General features: G+C 38.3%; 1 protein-coding gene across 4 annotated transcripts in view; it reads right to left on the bottom strand.

Moving 5' to 3' along the window:
* Positions 1-17,957, bottom strand: part of LOC128222483 (aminopeptidase N-like) — a 114,458-nt gene that overhangs the window by 78,586 nt on the left and 17,915 nt on the right. For all 4 annotated transcript variants that reach the window (XM_052931507.1, XM_052931508.1, XM_052931505.1 and 1 more), the window contains exon 2: positions 17,238-17,644. In XM_052931507.1, coding sequence (XP_052787467.1) covers positions 17,238-17,544 — 307 coding nt within the window. In that variant the 5' untranslated portion in view covers positions 17,545-17,644. The remainder of the gene's footprint in view (positions 1-17,237; positions 17,645-17,957) is intronic.

Consider the following 17,957-nt stretch of genomic DNA (forward strand, 5'->3'; position numbering starts at 1 on the left):
GAGTTCATAAGATAGTGTGGTTGCGATGATTCAAGTGTTCATAAGATAGTGTGGTTGCGCTGATTCAAGTGTTCATAAGATTGTGTGGTTGTCCTGTTCCAAGAGTTCATAAGATAGTGTGGTTGCGCTGATTCAAGTGTTCATAAGATAATGTGGTTGCGCTGTTCCAATTGTTCATAAGATAGTGTGATTGTCCTGGTCCTAGTGTTCATAAGATAGTGTGGTTGCGCTGATTCAAGTGTTCATAAGATAATGTGGTTGCGCTGTTCCAATTGTTCATAAGATAGTGTGATTGTCCTGGTCCTAGTGTTCATAAGATAGTGTGGTTGCGCTGATTCAAGTGTTCATACGATAGAATGGTTGCGCTGTTCCTAGTGTTCATAAGATAGTGTGGTTGCGCTGATTCAAGTGTTCATACGATAGTGTGGTTGCGCTGATTCAAGTGTTCATACGATAGTGTGGTTGCGCTGTTCCAAGTGTTCATAAGATAGTGTGGATGCGCTGATTCAAGTGTTCATGAGATAGTGTGGTTGCGCTGTTCCTAGTGTTCATGAGATAGTGTGATTGTCCTTGTCCTAGTGTTCATAAGATAGTGTGGTTGCGCTGATTCAAGTGTTCATACGATAGTATGGTTGCGCTGTTCCAAGTGTTCATAAGATAGTGTGGTTGCGCTGATTCAAGTGTTCATACGATAGTATGGTTGCGCTGTTCCAAGTGTTCATAAGATAGTGTGGTTGCGCTGATTCAAGTGTTCATGAAATAGTGTGGTTATCCTGGTCCTAGTGTTCATGAGATAGTGTGGTTGTCCTGGTCTTAGTGTTCATGAGATAGTGTGGTTGAGCTGATTCAAGTGTTCATGAGATAGTGTGGTTGCGCTGATTCAAGTGTTCATGAGATAGTGTAGTTGTCCTGGTCCTAGTGTTCATGAGATAGTGTGGTTGTCCTGGTCTTAGTGTTCATGAGATAGTGTGGTTGCGCTGATTGAAGTGTTCATGAGATAGTGTGATTGTCCTGGTCCTAGTGTTCATGAGATAGTGTGGTTGTCCTGGTCTTAGTGTTCATGAGATAGTGTGATTGTCCTGGTCCTAGTGTTCATGAGATAGTGTGGTTGTCCTGGTCTTAGTGTTCATGAGATAGTGTGGTTGTCCTGGTCCTAGTGTTCATGAGATAGTGTGGTTGTCCTGGTCCTAGTGTTCATGAGATAGTGTGGTTGTCCTTTTCCAAGTGTTCATGAGATAGTGTGATTGTCCTGGTCCAAGTGTTCATGAGATAGTGTAGTTGCGCTGATTCAAGTGATCATAAGATAGTGTGGTTGCGCTGATTCAAGTGTTCATGAGATAGTGTGGTTGTCCTGGTCTTAGTGTTCATGAGATAGTGTGGTTGAGCTGATTCAAGTGTTCATGAGATAGTGTGGTTGCGCTGATTCAAGTGTTCATGAGATAGTGTAGTTGTCCTGGTCCTAGTGTTCATGAGATAGTGTGGTTGTCCTGGTCTTAGTGTTCATGAGATAGTGTGGTTGCGCTGATTCAAGTGTTCATGAGATAGTGTGATTGTCCTGGTCTTAGTGTTCATGAGATAGTGTGATTGTCCTGGTCCTAGTGTTCATGAGATAGTGTGGTTGTCCTGGTCTTAGTGTTCATGAGATAGTGTGGTTGTCCTGGTCCTAGTGTTCATGAGATAGTGTGGTTGTCCTGGTCCTAGTGTTCATGAGATAGTGTGGTTGTCCTGTTCCAAGTGTTCATGAGATAGTGTGATTGTCCTGGTCCAAGTGTTCATGAGATAGTGTGGTTGCGCTGATTCAAGTGATCATAAGATAGTGTGGTTGCGCTGATTCAAGTGTTCATAAGATAGTGTGATTGTCCTGGTCCAAGTGTTCATAAGATAGTGTGATTGTCCTGGTCCAAGTGTTCATAAGATAGTGTGATTGTCCTGGTCCTAGTGTTCATGAGATAGTGTGGTTGTGCTGTTCCAAGTGTTCATGAGATAGTGTGATTGTCCTGGTCCAAGTGTTCATGAGATAGTGTGGTTGCGCTGATTCAAGTGTTCATAAGATAGTGTGGTTGCGCTGATTCAAGTGTTCATAAGATAGTGTGGTTGTCCTGGTCCTAGTGTTCATAAGATAGTGTGGTTGCGCTGATTCAAGTGTTCATACGATAGTGTGGTTGCGCTGATTCAAGTGTTCATAAGATAGTATGGTTGTCCTGGTCCTAGTGTTCATAAGATAGTGTGGTTGCGCTGATTCAAGTGTTCATGAGATAGTGTGGTTGCGCTGTTCCTAGTGTTCATGAGATAGTGTGGTTGTCCTGGTCCTAGTGTTCATAAGATAGTGTGGCTGCGCTGTTCCAATCGTTCATAAGATAGTGTGATTGTCCTGGTCCTAGTGTTCATAAGATAGTGTGGTTGCGCTGATTCAAGTGTTCATACGATAGTGTGGTTGCGCTGATTCAAGTGTTCATACGATAGTGTGGTTGCGCTGTTCCAAGTGTTCATAAGATAGTGTGGATGCGCTGATTCAAGTGTTCATGAGATAGTGTGGTTGCGCTGTTCCTAGTGTTCATGAGATAGTGTGATTGTCCTTGTCCTAGTGTTCATAAGAAAGTGTGGTTGCGCTGATTCAAGTGTTCATACGATAGTATGGTTGCGCTGTTCCAAGTGTTCATAAGATAGTGTGGTTGCGCTGATTCAAGTGTTCATACGATAGTATGGTTGCGCTGTTCCAAGTGTTCATAAGATAGTGTGGTTGCGCTGATTCAAGTGTTCATGAAATAGTGTGGTTATCCTGGTCCTAGTGTTCATGAGATAGTGTGGTTGTCCTGGTCTTAGTGTTCATGAGATAGTGTGGTTGAGCTGATTCAAGTGTTCATGAGATAGTGTGGTTGCGCTGATTCAAGTGTTCATGAGATAGTGTAGTTGTCCTGGTCCTAGTGTTCATGAGATAGTGTGGTTGTCCTGGTCTTAGTGTTCATGAGATAGTGTGGTTGCGCTGATTCAAGTGTTCATGAGATAGTGTGATTGTCCTGGTCCTAGTGTTCATGAGATAGTGTGGTTGTCCTGGTCTTAGTGTTCATGAGATGGTGTGATTGTCCTGGTCCTAGTGTTCATGAGATAGTGTGGTTGTCCTGGTCTTAGTGTTCATGAGATAGTGTGGTTGTCCTGGTCCTAGTGTTCATGAGATAGTGTGGTTGTCCTGGTCCTAGTGTTCATGAGATAGTGTGGTTGTCCTGGTCCTAGTGTTCATGAGATAGTGTGGTTGTCCTGTTCCAAGTGTTCATGAGATAGTGTGATTGTCCTGGTCCAAGTGTTCATGAGATAGTGTGGTTGCGCTGATTCAAGTGATCATAAGATAGTGTGGTTGCGCTGATTCAAGTGTTCATGAGATAGTGTGGTTGTCCTGGTCTTAGTGTTCATGAGATAGTGTGGTTGAGCTGATTCAAGTGTTCATAAGATAGTGTGGTTGCGCTGATTCAAGTGTTCATGAGATAGTGTGGTTGTCCTGGTCCTAGTGTTCATGAGATAGTGTGGTTGTCCTGGTCTTAGTGTTCATGAGATAGTGTGGTTGCGCTGATTCAAGTGTTCATGAGATAGTGTGATTGTCCTGGTCCTAGTGTTCATGAGATAGTGTGGTTGTCCTGGTCTTAGTGTTCATGAGATAGTGTGATTGTCCTGGTCCTAGTGTTCATGAGATAGTGTGGTTGTCCTGGTCCTAGTGTTCATGAGATAGTGTGGTTGTCCTGGTCCTAGTGTTCATGAGATAGTGTGGTTGTCCTGGTCCTAGTGTTCATGAGATAGTGTGGTTGTCCTGTTCCAAGTGTTCATGAGATAGTGTGGTTGCGCTGATTCAAGTGATCATAAGATAGTGTGGTTGCGCTGATTCAAGTGTTCATAAGATAGTGTGATTGTCCTGGTCCAAGTGTTCATAAGATAGTGTGATTGTCCTGGTCCAAGTGTTCATAAGATAGTGTGATTGTCCTGGTCCTAGTGTTCATGAGATAGTGTGGTTGTGCTGTTCCAAGTGTTCATGAGATAGTGTGATTGTCCTGGTCCAAGTGTTCATGAGATAGTGTGGTTGCGCTGATTCAAGTGTTCATAAGATAGTGTGGTTGCGCTGATTCAAGTGTTCATAAGATAGTGTGGTTGTCCTGGTCCTAGTGTTCATAAGATAGTGTGGTTGCGCTGATTCAAGTGTTCATACGTTAGTGTGGTTGCGCTGATTCAAGTGTTCATAAGATAGTATGGTTGTCCTGGTCCTAGTGTTCATAAGATAGTGTGGTTGCGCTGATTCAAGTGTTCATACGATAGTGTGGTTGCGCTGTTCCAAGTGTTCATAAGATAGTGTGGTTGCGCTGATTCAAGTGTTCATGAAATAGTGTGGTTGTCCTGGTCCTAGTGTTCATGAGATAGTGTGGTTGTTCTGGTCTTAGTGTTCATGAGATAGTGTGGTTGTCCTGGTCTTAGTGTTCATGAGATAGTGTGGTTGTCCTGGTCCTAGTGTTCATGAGATAGTGTGGTTGTCCTGGTCCTAGTGTTCATGAGATAGTGTGGTTGTCCTGTTCCAAGTGTTCATGTGATAGTGTGATTGTCCTGGTCCTAGTGTTCATGAGATAGTGTGTTTGTCCTGTTCCAAGTGTTCATGAGATAGTGTGATTGTCCTGTTCCAAGTGTTCATGAGATAGTGTGGTTGTGCTGTTCCTAGTGTTTATAAGATACTGTGGCTGTATGTTCCAAGTTTTCAAGTTATTTTGATTGTGCTGTTACGAGTATTCATAATCTAGTTTTGTTGCAATTATATATTGTTTATGATAAATATAATAGTAAGGTGATATTGATTATTTCGTGATGCATTTTTCGGAATGTCTAAAAATTCTTGTTTTAAAGGGTCTTGCTCATATTTTGTAAATGGTCACTTTTTTATTACGAATTAAAGTGTGTCAAATCATTAATAGTGTTTAAACTAAGAAACTGACACCTGGAACACTTTAGCAAATGTTGATAATTGGCAATGACTTTCAGTGAGTTCGTTGTTGCGTGATCGGCTGATTGACATCACCACGTGATGTTATCAATTTATTGTTATAAGGTCAATATATATATATATATGGTTGGATAAGTAATTTATGTCTAGTGGTTAAGGCGTCGGTTTTCTATTTTTTCTTGACTTTACCGGCGTGGGCTTGCACCCCACTAAAGATAAAAGAAATGTTTTTTCATTACTGGGAAAACAAATATTTGTTGCAAAAACATGAGCGAGTCCCTTAAACTGATAAATACATGTGTGTGACTAAAGACAAAAAACTATACCGCAAATATAACATACAATTGTACATCACACAAAACATCGTACCATATCTTATCATACAATAAGTCATCATACACTATTTATCATGCTATTATAAATCATACAATAATACGTCATACATTAACACTGCATACAATAATACATCTTGCAATGCATCATACAATAATACATCTTGCAATGCATCATACAATGATACATCTTGCAATGCATCATACAATAATACATCTTGCAATGCATCATACAATGATACATCTTGCAATGCATCATACAATAATACATCTTGTAATGCATCATACAATGATACATCTTGCAATGCATCATACAATAATACATCTTGCAATGCACCATACAATAATACATCTTGCAATGCATCATACAATAATACATCTTGCAATGCATCTTACAATGATACATCTTGCAATGCATCATACAATGATGCATCTTGCAATGCATCATACAATGATACATCTTGCAATGCATCATACAATAATACATCCTGCAATGCATCATACAATGATACATCTTGCAATGCATCATACAATAATACATCTTGCAATGCATCATACAATGATACATCTTGCATTGCATCATACAATGATACATCTTGCAATGCATCATACAATGATACATCTTGCAATGCATCATACAATGATACATCTTGCAATGCATCATACAATGATACATCTTGCATTGCATCATACAATAATACATACATCTAATAATATTACCTATGAAGCAATACTTGTTATGTAACTCATTTATAGTTAAGAAAAATACGTGATGGTTATATTCAAGCGGAAACAAGGTATAGCTAGTATAAGATATCATACAAGTCAAGTGTTGTATTCCATAGTCTAGAAAGTATTTACATAAACGGCACGATCTTCAGAAGTTGGTACAATGACATCCAACTCGTTGCCAAATTTAACATATGTAAACATCGGTAAAAGGTACAATATTTGAAATCAACGCCTGAAGTGTCACTTATTAAATACTCGATGATCTTGAAGTAGTCCATATTTCAATAATATAGAGACACTATCATGAGGCCACTGAAGGAGTTCGTTAACGTTTTAGATCTGTTATAATACATCCATTAGACAAACGATGTGATAAATATTCAGGATCATGCTTCTGCTAATGGATCACCGAAAAGATTCACATGTAATCATTTAGAAAAGCTCTGACAACCAAAAATGCAATAAGCGGATTACAAAAGTCGAAAACGCATTATTTCCATTTAGTCATTAAATGGTTTTATTAAGTGAGTTATTTAGAAGTTCGTGCATGCGTACTGACCGATAAGGAAGTAAGCATTGAGTTTTGATTTTCTAACCGATATATAGTTGGCAGGCTGGGCATTGAACACTAATAAATACATAAGAATGGCACATGGAACATATTACCAAGGCTTTTGTGTTCGACCATACATGACTCCCATATCATTTTATCACGACTCTCCCACTATACAACAGAGGAATGTGAGAGCAACATTTCAAAAAACTGTTTAAACTAAATTCTGCAAAAAAATCCTTCGTTTTGGCAAAGCTCATATCGTTCCCAGTCAAGAAACACATATTTACTTACATTATTTTGTGCTTTAGAGTCGAGCTAAACTCATTAACTGGACTCCATGCTTTGCTCTTAAAGCCTAGTTTTGAACTGGGGCACCTTAACTACAACCCACTTAGTTCTAGTTAATAAAACAGGCTCAATATTTAAATACTGGGTTTTATATTTGATCCATTAAATGGATATTAAATGGATTTTGTACGAATGTACGCTTGAAGAAAGATCGGCTTTACACCGCAAATGATAGAAAGTCAAGGTTAGACACAATGTAAAGGCTTCGTGTTTATGAAACATGTCTCAGCTTTAAACTGATATTTATTTTTATTTATTTCACAATACAAAGAGACTACGTGACGCCTTTACAAAGTTGAAAACATGATTAAAGTATGGTGCTGTAAAAATACTGTATATTTTCATTAGCATTCTAAATTCATAGTTCGTACGAACAATACCAGTAGTATAGTCGTAAGTGTTTATTTCACATTCTAGAGAATTAAGAGTGTGTTTCACTTGCTGTATAACTAAGAGTGTGTTTCACATGCTGTAGAACTAAGAGTGTGTTTCACTTGCTGTATAACTAAGAGTGTGTTTCACATGCTGTAGAACTAAGAGTGTGTTTCACTTGCTGTATAACTAAGAGTGTGTTTCACATGCTGTAGAACTAAGAGTGTGTTTCACTTGCTGTATAACTAAGAGTGTGTTTCACATGCTGTAGAACTAAGAGTGTGTTTCACATGCTGTAGAACTAAGAGTGTGTTTCACATGCTGTAGAACTAAAAGTGTGTTTTCCATGCTGTTGAACTAAGAGTGTGTTTCACATGCTGTAGAACTAAGAGTGTGTTTCACATGCTGTAGAACTAAGAGTGTGTTTCACATGCTGTAGAACTAAAAGTGTGTTTTTTCATGCTGTTAAACTAAGAGTGTGTTTCACATGCTGTAGAACTAAAAGTGTGTTTTCCATGCTGTTGAACTAAGTGTGTGTTTTACATGCTGTATAAATAATAGTGTGTTTCACTTGCTGTATAACTAAAAGTGTGTTTCACACCCTGTAGAACTAAGAGTGTGTTTCACGTGCTGTATAACTAAGAGTGTGTTTCACATGCTGTAGAAATAAGAGTGTGTTTCACATGCTGTAGAAATAAGAGTGTGTTTCACTTGCTGTGTAACTAAAAGTGTGTTTCACACCCTGTAGAACTAAGAGTGTGTTTCACGTGCTGTAAAATTAAGGGTGTGTTTCACATGCTGTAGAACTAAGAGTGTGTTTCACGTGCTGTAAATCTAAGAGTGTGCTTCACATGCTGTAGAAATAAGAGTGTGTTTCACTTGCTGTATAACTAAGAGTGTGTTTCACACTCTGTAGAACTAAAAGTGTGTTCCACGTGCTGAAGAACTAAGAGTTTGTTTCACATGCTGTAGAACTAAGAGTGTGTTGCACATACAAGAAAAAAGAGTGTGTTTCACATGCTGCAGAACTGAGAGTGTGTTTCACATGATGTAGAATTAAGAGTTTGTTGCACATGCAAGACGAATCAGAGTGTGTTCCACATGTTGTTAAACTAAGAGTGTGTTTTACATGCTGTAGAAATAAGAGTGTGTTTCAGTTGCTGTATAACTAAGAGTGGGTTTCACAGGCTGTAGAAATAAGAGTGTGTTTCACTTGCTGTATAACTAAGAGTGCGTTTTACAGGCTGTAGAAATAAGAGTGCGTTTTACATGCTGTAGAAATAAGAGTGTGTTTCAGTTGCTGTATAACTAAGAGTGCGTTTCACAGGCTGTAGAAATAAGAGTGTGTTTCACTTGCTGTATAACTAAGAGTGCGTTTCACAGGCTGTAGAAATAAGAGTGCGTTTCACAGGCTGTAGAAATAAGAGTGTGTTTCAGTTGCTGTATAACTAAGAGTGCGTTTCACAGGCTGTAGAAATAAGAGTGTGTTTCACTTGCTGTATAACTAAGAGTGCGTTTCACAGGCTGTATAACTTAAGAGTGTGTTTCAGTTGCTGTATAACTAAGAGTGCGTTTCACAGGCTGTAGAAATAAGAGTGTGTTTCACTTGCTGTATAACTAAGAGTGCGTTTCACAGGCTGTAGAAATAAGAGTGCGTTTCACAGGCTGTAGAAATAAGAGTGTGTTTCAGTTGCTGTATAACTAAGAGTGCGTTTCACAGGCTGTAGAAATAAGAGTGTGTTTCACTTGCTGTATTACTAAGAGTGTGTTTCACAGGCTGTATAACTTAAGAGTGTGTTTCACATGGTGTATAAATGAGAGTGTGTTTTCACATGCTGTATAAATAAGAGCGCGTTTCACATGCTATATAAATAAGAGTGTGTTTCACATGTTGTAGAAATAAGAGTGTGTTTCTCATCCTTTAAAAGTAATAGGGTTTTTTTACCTTTTCTTTTTCGATTTTTATTTTTACAAATTAAATTTAAACAATTTTCGATATTTTTTCAAGTAAATGTTGGTTATTTTACTGTTTACTTTAAATGTAGGAGCTTTTTCCGTAAATTAACATTTTGAAAAACGAAAATCTCCTTTAAAATACAGTAAATAGGTGTCTTATGTATGAATTCAGACTTCGTGAAAATGTAATGACAATCGATCCGTCCAATTTAAAGAAATAAAGATGTTTTTATTGTTTCAATGCAAAATGATGTTTGGATTAACCATTAAAGGGACTGTACACCAGATTGGCACCAAAAAAAGTTTTTTTCTGTAACAAATCTCAGGACAATTATTGAATAAAATGTTTCACTCTTTGATATCATAATTGTAAAAAAAATAATACCAAAATGTAAAAAAAAGTCGAGTCGGAGACCGGGTTTGAACCGGTGTCGCCCAAATTGCAACTCAGTGTTGTATCAACGGTGCTACGAAGGCTTACCCTACACGGTTGGAATATTTAAGCTATATACCTAACTTGGTATTATAACGTGATATCATCGACTAGCCAATCACGCATAAGGAATGAAATCTACTAGGTAGACATACCTGGTAATCTTTTTTAATGGAAAAATACGAAAAAACTGCGAAATAAATTAATTGTAAACTATGTGGTACGACAATTTTCTCTTTTTTTTTCGCTATTTCATCATTCGGAGTACAGCCCCTTTAACATTCAAAATGGACCTTTGAGTACAACAATTATGTCAATGCATTTATCCAAAATCCATATGAAGCGATATCAGGATAAATCTATTTAAGACACTTCTGAAAACATTTATTTGAAAAAATAGACGTATTGTCGTAATCAGCATTGAATTCACAATGTGTGAAACACACAATAATATTAACATGTAAAAAAATTGACAATGTTTTTTATTTAGATATTTCGTTTGTCTGAGAGTGTTTAATTTATGAGGACCAACTGTTGTTCAGAGTTCATCTGACCAGAAGTCATTTATCTCGCACGGCTATTTGTATTTCTCAGGAAAGGGCAACCATTAGAGCCCTGTGTTGTCATCACGTTGTTGCAATAAACACCTTCTAAACTTCCATTAACATTCCTATAGAGGAGGCTTTGTCTGAAACCACTGTATTGTAGAATGCATAGGAATATACATAAACATATGCATTTTCTAGTGTGAATTTAAATTTATTTGTCAAAATGAAACACTTTCAGTGAGTGTATTCATACAACGTTTACAGCGTGAGAACACGCACATAATATTCAACCAATCAATATTACCATCATTATTAACTGTATACCTTACTGTTAGTTACCATGTCTGTCAAAGTTTCCGTAAAACCTTCACACAGATTGTTGTATTCGTTGGCTGTTCATGCTGTTACACTTAAAGCTTAGTTGGCGTTATTTCAGTTGTCTGTGTGTCTTAAGGTATTCACTAAAATGCGACGATACATGAATCACTTGCTTCACTGTGAATACTTTATTTAGTTTTCATGAAAACAAAGTGAAAAACTGTCCGCTTAATTACAATACGTGTATCAGTTTACTTATAGTGTGTATCAGCTTCAATGAATTACAAAACGTGTATCAGTTCATACCCAGAACTCCAGTGATATTAAGACCATTGACAGCCAGAATTCCAGCGACATAAAGACCATTGGTGCCCTGAATTTCAATGACATTAAGGCCATGCCAAGAATTCCACTGACATTAAGACCGTTGATGCCCATAATTCCAATGACATTAAGACCATTGATGCCCAGAATTCCACTGACATTAATGTCATTGATGCCCTAAATTCCAGTGACATTTAAAAACTGATTCCTAAAATTCCATTGACATTAAGCCAAGAAATACAGTTACATTAAGGCCATCGATGTCCAGAATTCCACGGACATAAATGCCATTGATGCCCAGAATTCCAGTGACTTAAAGGCCTACTGTTGACTTTAAGACCATTGAGGCATAGACTGCCAACGTATTGAAACGAACACTGATATAAAATACAAAAGGACAGAGATCAAAGACATACATTATCAGAAGGTATACAAGGAATAGGAGGCTCATCCATAAATTCATAGGCTGGGCCGATGGCTACAACTATAGAAGCAATGGTCTCGAGTTGATCCGTGGTACTGGCATTTAACTGAATGTGGAACGTTCAGGGTAGTACATTAATGAACAATTTCCTCCCAAAATCGACGAAAACAGTAGACAGCTGTCCCTAGTGAACTGCACCCCCAAACTGAGTCGCTAGTGTACCCTTAACACAGAAACACATAGCCATGGGAACATAAGCATGGGAAATTGTACTGTAGGAAACAAATCGCCCGGGGCAAAGTGACTCTACCAGAAATCGCGCCCAATTCAAGGATAATCGTATTGGAAACGAAATTCATTATTTGTTGGGGTGTAGTTGTTTCAGTAACGAAAGACAGCGTTTCATAATTGATAACAACAAGTATAGTGCACCAAATATATTGTCATTTAGACGTGTTCTGAAATTAAACCAAGAATGTTTCTGTTTTTAAGTTTGAAAATTCATGAAATAATTGTAAGCAAAGTCAACAGTAAAATATAATGTTCTTCTCTTTATGCTATGACATGTAAGTATGTATGATAAAGGCTCATTTTCAAAGCCTCTTTATATGTATACTAGTAATATGTTAACTGCTATGCTCATTTTGCCATATATGTTTGACATGAGCTTTCTTAATAAAACCTGAAGGTTTATTGCAGTATGCGTATCAGTTAGATCCTATCAATCTTGTATAAAGTGCAACATCAAGCCTTAATAGGTGTTTGTATTATTTAGTGTTTAAGCAATGATTGAAAATAATGATATGAGTATACAACAATGGTTGATTTTCCTTTCTAAACAACTTATTATTTAAAAACTCGTACGGTTAATTGCCATTTTTGTCAATCTATTTCGAAAATTTACTCTATATATTTCTTCAGCTTATGTCCTTATAATTGTTAGGTTAATTTGGGATACAACTTCAAACTATTGGCGATGCTATACCCTCACTCCACGAGCCTGTGTAATCTGTGTTACTGAACATTCTTTTATATAACTCCAGCAAATATGGGGAAATAATGTATAATAAATTGTAAAAGATCTCCACCATGCACATGTGTTTGCATGGGCTTTTCCTTCACTTTTGACAAGATCTAACATTTTTAAGTCAAATTCCGAGACCATCTAGCGAGTGAGCCGCTGAAGGGGGCATATAAAGCCTTGCTCATTAGTTCAATCACCAGATGGTTATTAATATGATCATCAATTTCATCTATTGAACGATGTTCGGAGCTTGGTGTATATTTCTTATATTGAATCTAAAGGTAACCCAAAATAACAGTTTGTGTATCATATGTAACCTTCCACTAGTTAAACGTGTGAAAGGCTATCTGTAACCTTCCACTAGTAGTACGTGTGAAAGGCTATCTGTAACCTTTCACTTGTAGTACGTGTGAAAGGCTATTTGTAACCTTCAACTAGTAAAACGTGTGAAAGGCTATCTGTAACCCTCAACTTTTAGTTGAAAGACTATCTGTAACCCTCCACTTGTAGTACGTGAGAAAGGCTATATATGTAACCTTCCACTTGTAGCACGTGTAAAAGGCTATCTGTAACCCTCAACTTGTAGTAGGTGAGAAAGGCTATCTGTAACCTTCCACTAGTAAAACGAGTGAAAGGCTATCTGTAACTTTCCACTTGTAGTACGTGTGAAAGGCTATCTGTAACCTTCCACTAGTAAAACGTGTGAAAGGCTAGCTGTATTCCTCCACTAGTAAAACGTGTGAAAAACTATCTGTAACCCTCCACTAGTAAAACGTGTGAAAGGCTATCTGTAACCTTCCACTAGTAAAACGCGTGAAAGGCTATCTGTAACCCTCCACTTATAGTACGTGTGAAAGGCTATGTGTAACCTTCCACTTGTAGTACGTGTGAAAGGCTATCTGTAACCTTCCACCTGTAGTTCTTAAGAAAATCTATCTGTAACCTTCCACTAGAAAAACGTGTGAAAGGCTATCTGTAACCCTCCACTTGTAGTACGTGTGAAAGGCTATCTGTAATCTTCCACTTGTAGTACGTGTGAAAGGCTATATGTAACCTTCCACTAGTAAAACGTGTGAAAGTTCTTTAACTTTCCACTTGACCTCCACGAATAATAGGTGTGACTGACTTCCACTAGTAATAAGTGTGGCTCACTTCCACTAGTAATAAGTGTGATTGACTTCCATTAGAAATAAGTGTGACTGACTTCCACGAGTAATAGGTGTGAATGACTTCCACGATTAATAAGTGTGACTGACTTCCACTAGAAATAAGTGTGGCTTGAACGACAAACAACATTCAACATTAACTGTCAGCACGACAAACTACGTTCAACATTAACTGTCTAGCTAGAACGACAAACAACGTTCAGCATTAACTGTCTAGCTAGAACGACAAACAACGTTCAACATTAACTGTCTAGCTAGAACGACAAACAACGTTCAGCATTAACTGTCAGCACGACAAACAACGTTCAACATTTACTGTCAGCACGAAAAACAACGTTCAACATTTACTGTCAGCACGACAAACAACGTTCAACATTTACTGTCAGCACGACAAACAACGTTCAACATTTACTGTCAGCACGACAAACAACGTTCAACATTTACTGTCACCACGACAAACAACGTTCAACATTAACTGTCAGCACGACAAACAACGTTCAACATTAACTGTCAGCACAACAAACAACTTTCAACATTAACTGTCAGCACGACAAACAACGTTCAACATTAACTGTCTAGCTAGAACGACAAACAACGTTCAACATTAACTGTCAGCACGACAAACAACTTTCAACAGTAACTGTCAGCACGACAAACAACGTTCGACATTAACTGTCAGCACGACAAAACAACGTTCAACATTAACTGTCTAGCTAGAACGACAATTAACGTTGGACATTGATTGAATGTCAGGTGTAGTTTGTCAAGCAAGGTATTCAATGTCAAAGGCTAACCTCACATCATGTCACATAAAAACAAATGCAGAAGAAAAGAGGTATTGTTAATTTCAGACTTGAAATAAAACTTTATTTAACCTTCATATATTGACAGTTCCAGATATTAGGCGTTGTTATACAAAAAGCCTGTACCTTCTCTATAAAAAATACAACATTTCAATCTCTTTACGATAATACAAAATAGTTATGTAAACCTTTTAGATATCAAATTTCGTTGCCAATGGATGTATTTAAGTGTTCATTTTCGATATATATATATATAACATTAATGTGGACGGTGACAATATGTACTCATAAATGTGAACTATTGTTAACTTCTTGTTCCCCCGTGCGGCCACAGTAAGTAAAACAAATTTAAAAATGACTGGCTACTTACTTGTCCTAGAACCATACACATAGGTTGTCTAAATGCTATTTTGAACTTAACAAATCATTAAATATACATGCGGTTAACTTTGATTTAAATTACTCCATGGGGTATTTAAGGAAGTGAAGTAAAATTAATAGAAATGTCAACAATGTATGTACATGTACCCAAAATGTTTAAGCACGTATCGAAAATGCATGTCCACATACACACAATGCCCGTTTAAGAACAAACATTGTATGTGCACGTACCTACAATGCATGAACATGTACCCACAATGTATGTACATGTACCCACAATGTATATGCACATGCACACAATGCATGTACACGTACCCACAATGTATATACACGTACCAACAATGTATATACACGTACCCACAATGTATGTACACGTACCCACAATGTATATACACGTACCCACAATGTATATACACGTACCCACAATGTATGTACACGTACCCACAATGCATGTACACGTACCCACAATGTATATACACGTACCCACAATGTATGTACACGTACCCACAATGTATGTACACGTACCCACAATTTATGTACACGTACCCACAATGTATATACACGTACCCACAATGTATATACACGTACCCACAATGTATGTACACGTACCCACAATGCATGAGCACGTACCCACAATGTATATACACGTACCCACAATGTATATACACGTACCCACAATGTATATACACGTACCCACAATGTATGTACACGTACCATCAATGTATATACACGTACCCACAATGTATGTACACGTACCCACAATGCATGTACATGTACCCACAATGCATGTACACGTACCTATACACGTACCCACAATGCATATACACGTACCCACAATGTATGTACACGTACCCACAATGCATGTCCACGTACCCACAATGTACCCACAATGCATGTACAGGTACCAACAATGTATGTACATGTACCCACAATGCATGTACACGTACCCACAATGCATGTACAGGTACCCACAATGAACCCACAATGCATGTACAGGTACCAACAATGTATGTACAGGTACCCACAATGCATGTCCACGTACCCACAATGCACCCACAATGCATGTACAGGTACCAACAATGTATGTACAGGTACCCACAATGCATGTACACGTACCCACAATGCATTTACAGGTACCCACAATGTATGTACACGTACCCACAATGCATGTACAGGTACCCACAATGTATGTACACGTACCCACAATGCATGAGCACGTACCCACAATGCATGTTCACGTACCCACAATGCATGTTCACGTACCCACAATGTATATACACGTACCAACAATGTATATACACGTACCCACAATGTATATACACGTACCCACAATGTATATACACGTACCAACAATGTATATACACGTACCCACAATGTATGTACACGTACCAACAATGTATATACACGTACCCACTATGTATATACACGTACCAACAATGTATATACACGTACCCACAATGTATGTACACGTACCAACAATGTATATACACGTACCCACAATGTATATACACGTACCAACAATGTATATACACGTACCCACAATGTATGTACAGGTACCCACAATGTATGTACACGTACCCACAATGTATGTACAGGTACCCACAATGTATATACACGTACCCACAATGTATGTACAGGTACCCACAATGTATGTACAGGTACCCACAATGTATATACACGTACCCACAATGCATGAGCACGTACCCACAATGCATGTTCACGTACCCACAATGCATGTTCACGTACCCACAATGTATATACACGTACCAACAATGTATATACACGTACCAACAATGTATATACACGTACCCACAATGTATGTACACGTACCCACAATGTATGTACACGTACCAACAATGTATATACACGTACCCACAATGTATGTACACGTACCAACAATGTATATACACGTACCCACAATGTATGTACACGTACCAACAATGTATATACACGTACCCACTATGCATGTACACGTACCCACAATGCATGTACAGGTACCCACAATGTATGTACACGTACCCACAATGTGTGTCCACGTACCCACAATGCATGTGGACGTACCCACAATCGTTGTGCAAGTACTCACAATTTATGTTTAAAAACCCACCTGCATGTTCATTTACATACAATACATGAACGTGTATCCACAATGCATGAACGCGAACCAATAATGCGTATATGCGTACCCACGCTGGATATACAAGTACTCACAATGCATGCTTGCGTACCAACACTGTATGTACACGCACCATTAATGCACATTCACGTACCCACACTTCATGCACTGGTACAATCAACGCACGTTTACGTTCCAACAATGCTCGTACCAACATTGTGTGTACACATACCATCAACGTCTGTTAACGTACCAACAATGTAAGTACATGTACCAAAAATGCACGTTATTATTTAACAATATATTTTTTATGTACGTGTACCAAAACGCACATATACGTACTAAGAATGCAAGTTCAAGTATCTTATTTAAGATCAGGATATTTGCAATGATGGAAAAAATAACATACTGGATTATAAATATTGTACTTACAGATGTATGCAATTCCCTCACTAGCCCAGTCCTTGCACTGCTCCAAGGCGGCGGTCGAGCCGCCACTTCCACCGGAGGGGGAGGCCGTGGACGGAAACCCACAGTTACACTCCAGCGTTCGGCCACCCGCGAAATGCACGATAATTCCGACGCCGACAGCGACAGCGATTGCCAGGAAGGCGAGAATGAACGCCTTTGCCGTGGAAATGTACATTTTGTCACCGTTTTGTCCTTTTTTCTCCGTCAAGGACGTGTCCGATTTGTAACTGCCGTTGAGATCTCCAAGTCTGTATGACTCCCCGGGCATAATACGTTCGTTCCGATACTGAAGACTGTGGTGTATTGTACTAAGGTTGTTTATTTTCACGGGTAGATAAATAGTGTCGTAGCTTCACCGTTCTCTACTCCTGTAACAGGTGTAACATGCGTCTTGTTAAATTACTTTACTTTTTTAGATTTTTAAAGAACCGGCGCTGTTCTAAAAACTTTTGCTTATATAAATATAAGATCTCATGAAAGGAAAGTTTGACACGAAGTATAAATCTGATAGAAAGATATATGTATCATATATAAAATATGACTATAAAACATGTGAACAAGCATGAGTGGCCACTTGGAGGTGTTTACCCAGGCTGTTTACGTTGGAACGGCACGGTGAGATGAGTGGCGTGAGGTGGCACTCAGTGGGGAGATAAATGATCGATTGATTGGCCTTCGATC

Source organism: Mya arenaria, chromosome 16, assembly GCF_026914265.1.
Source record: "Mya arenaria isolate MELC-2E11 chromosome 16, ASM2691426v1".
In the NCBI taxonomy this organism is placed as follows: domain Eukaryota; kingdom Metazoa; phylum Mollusca; class Bivalvia; order Myida; family Myidae; genus Mya; species Mya arenaria.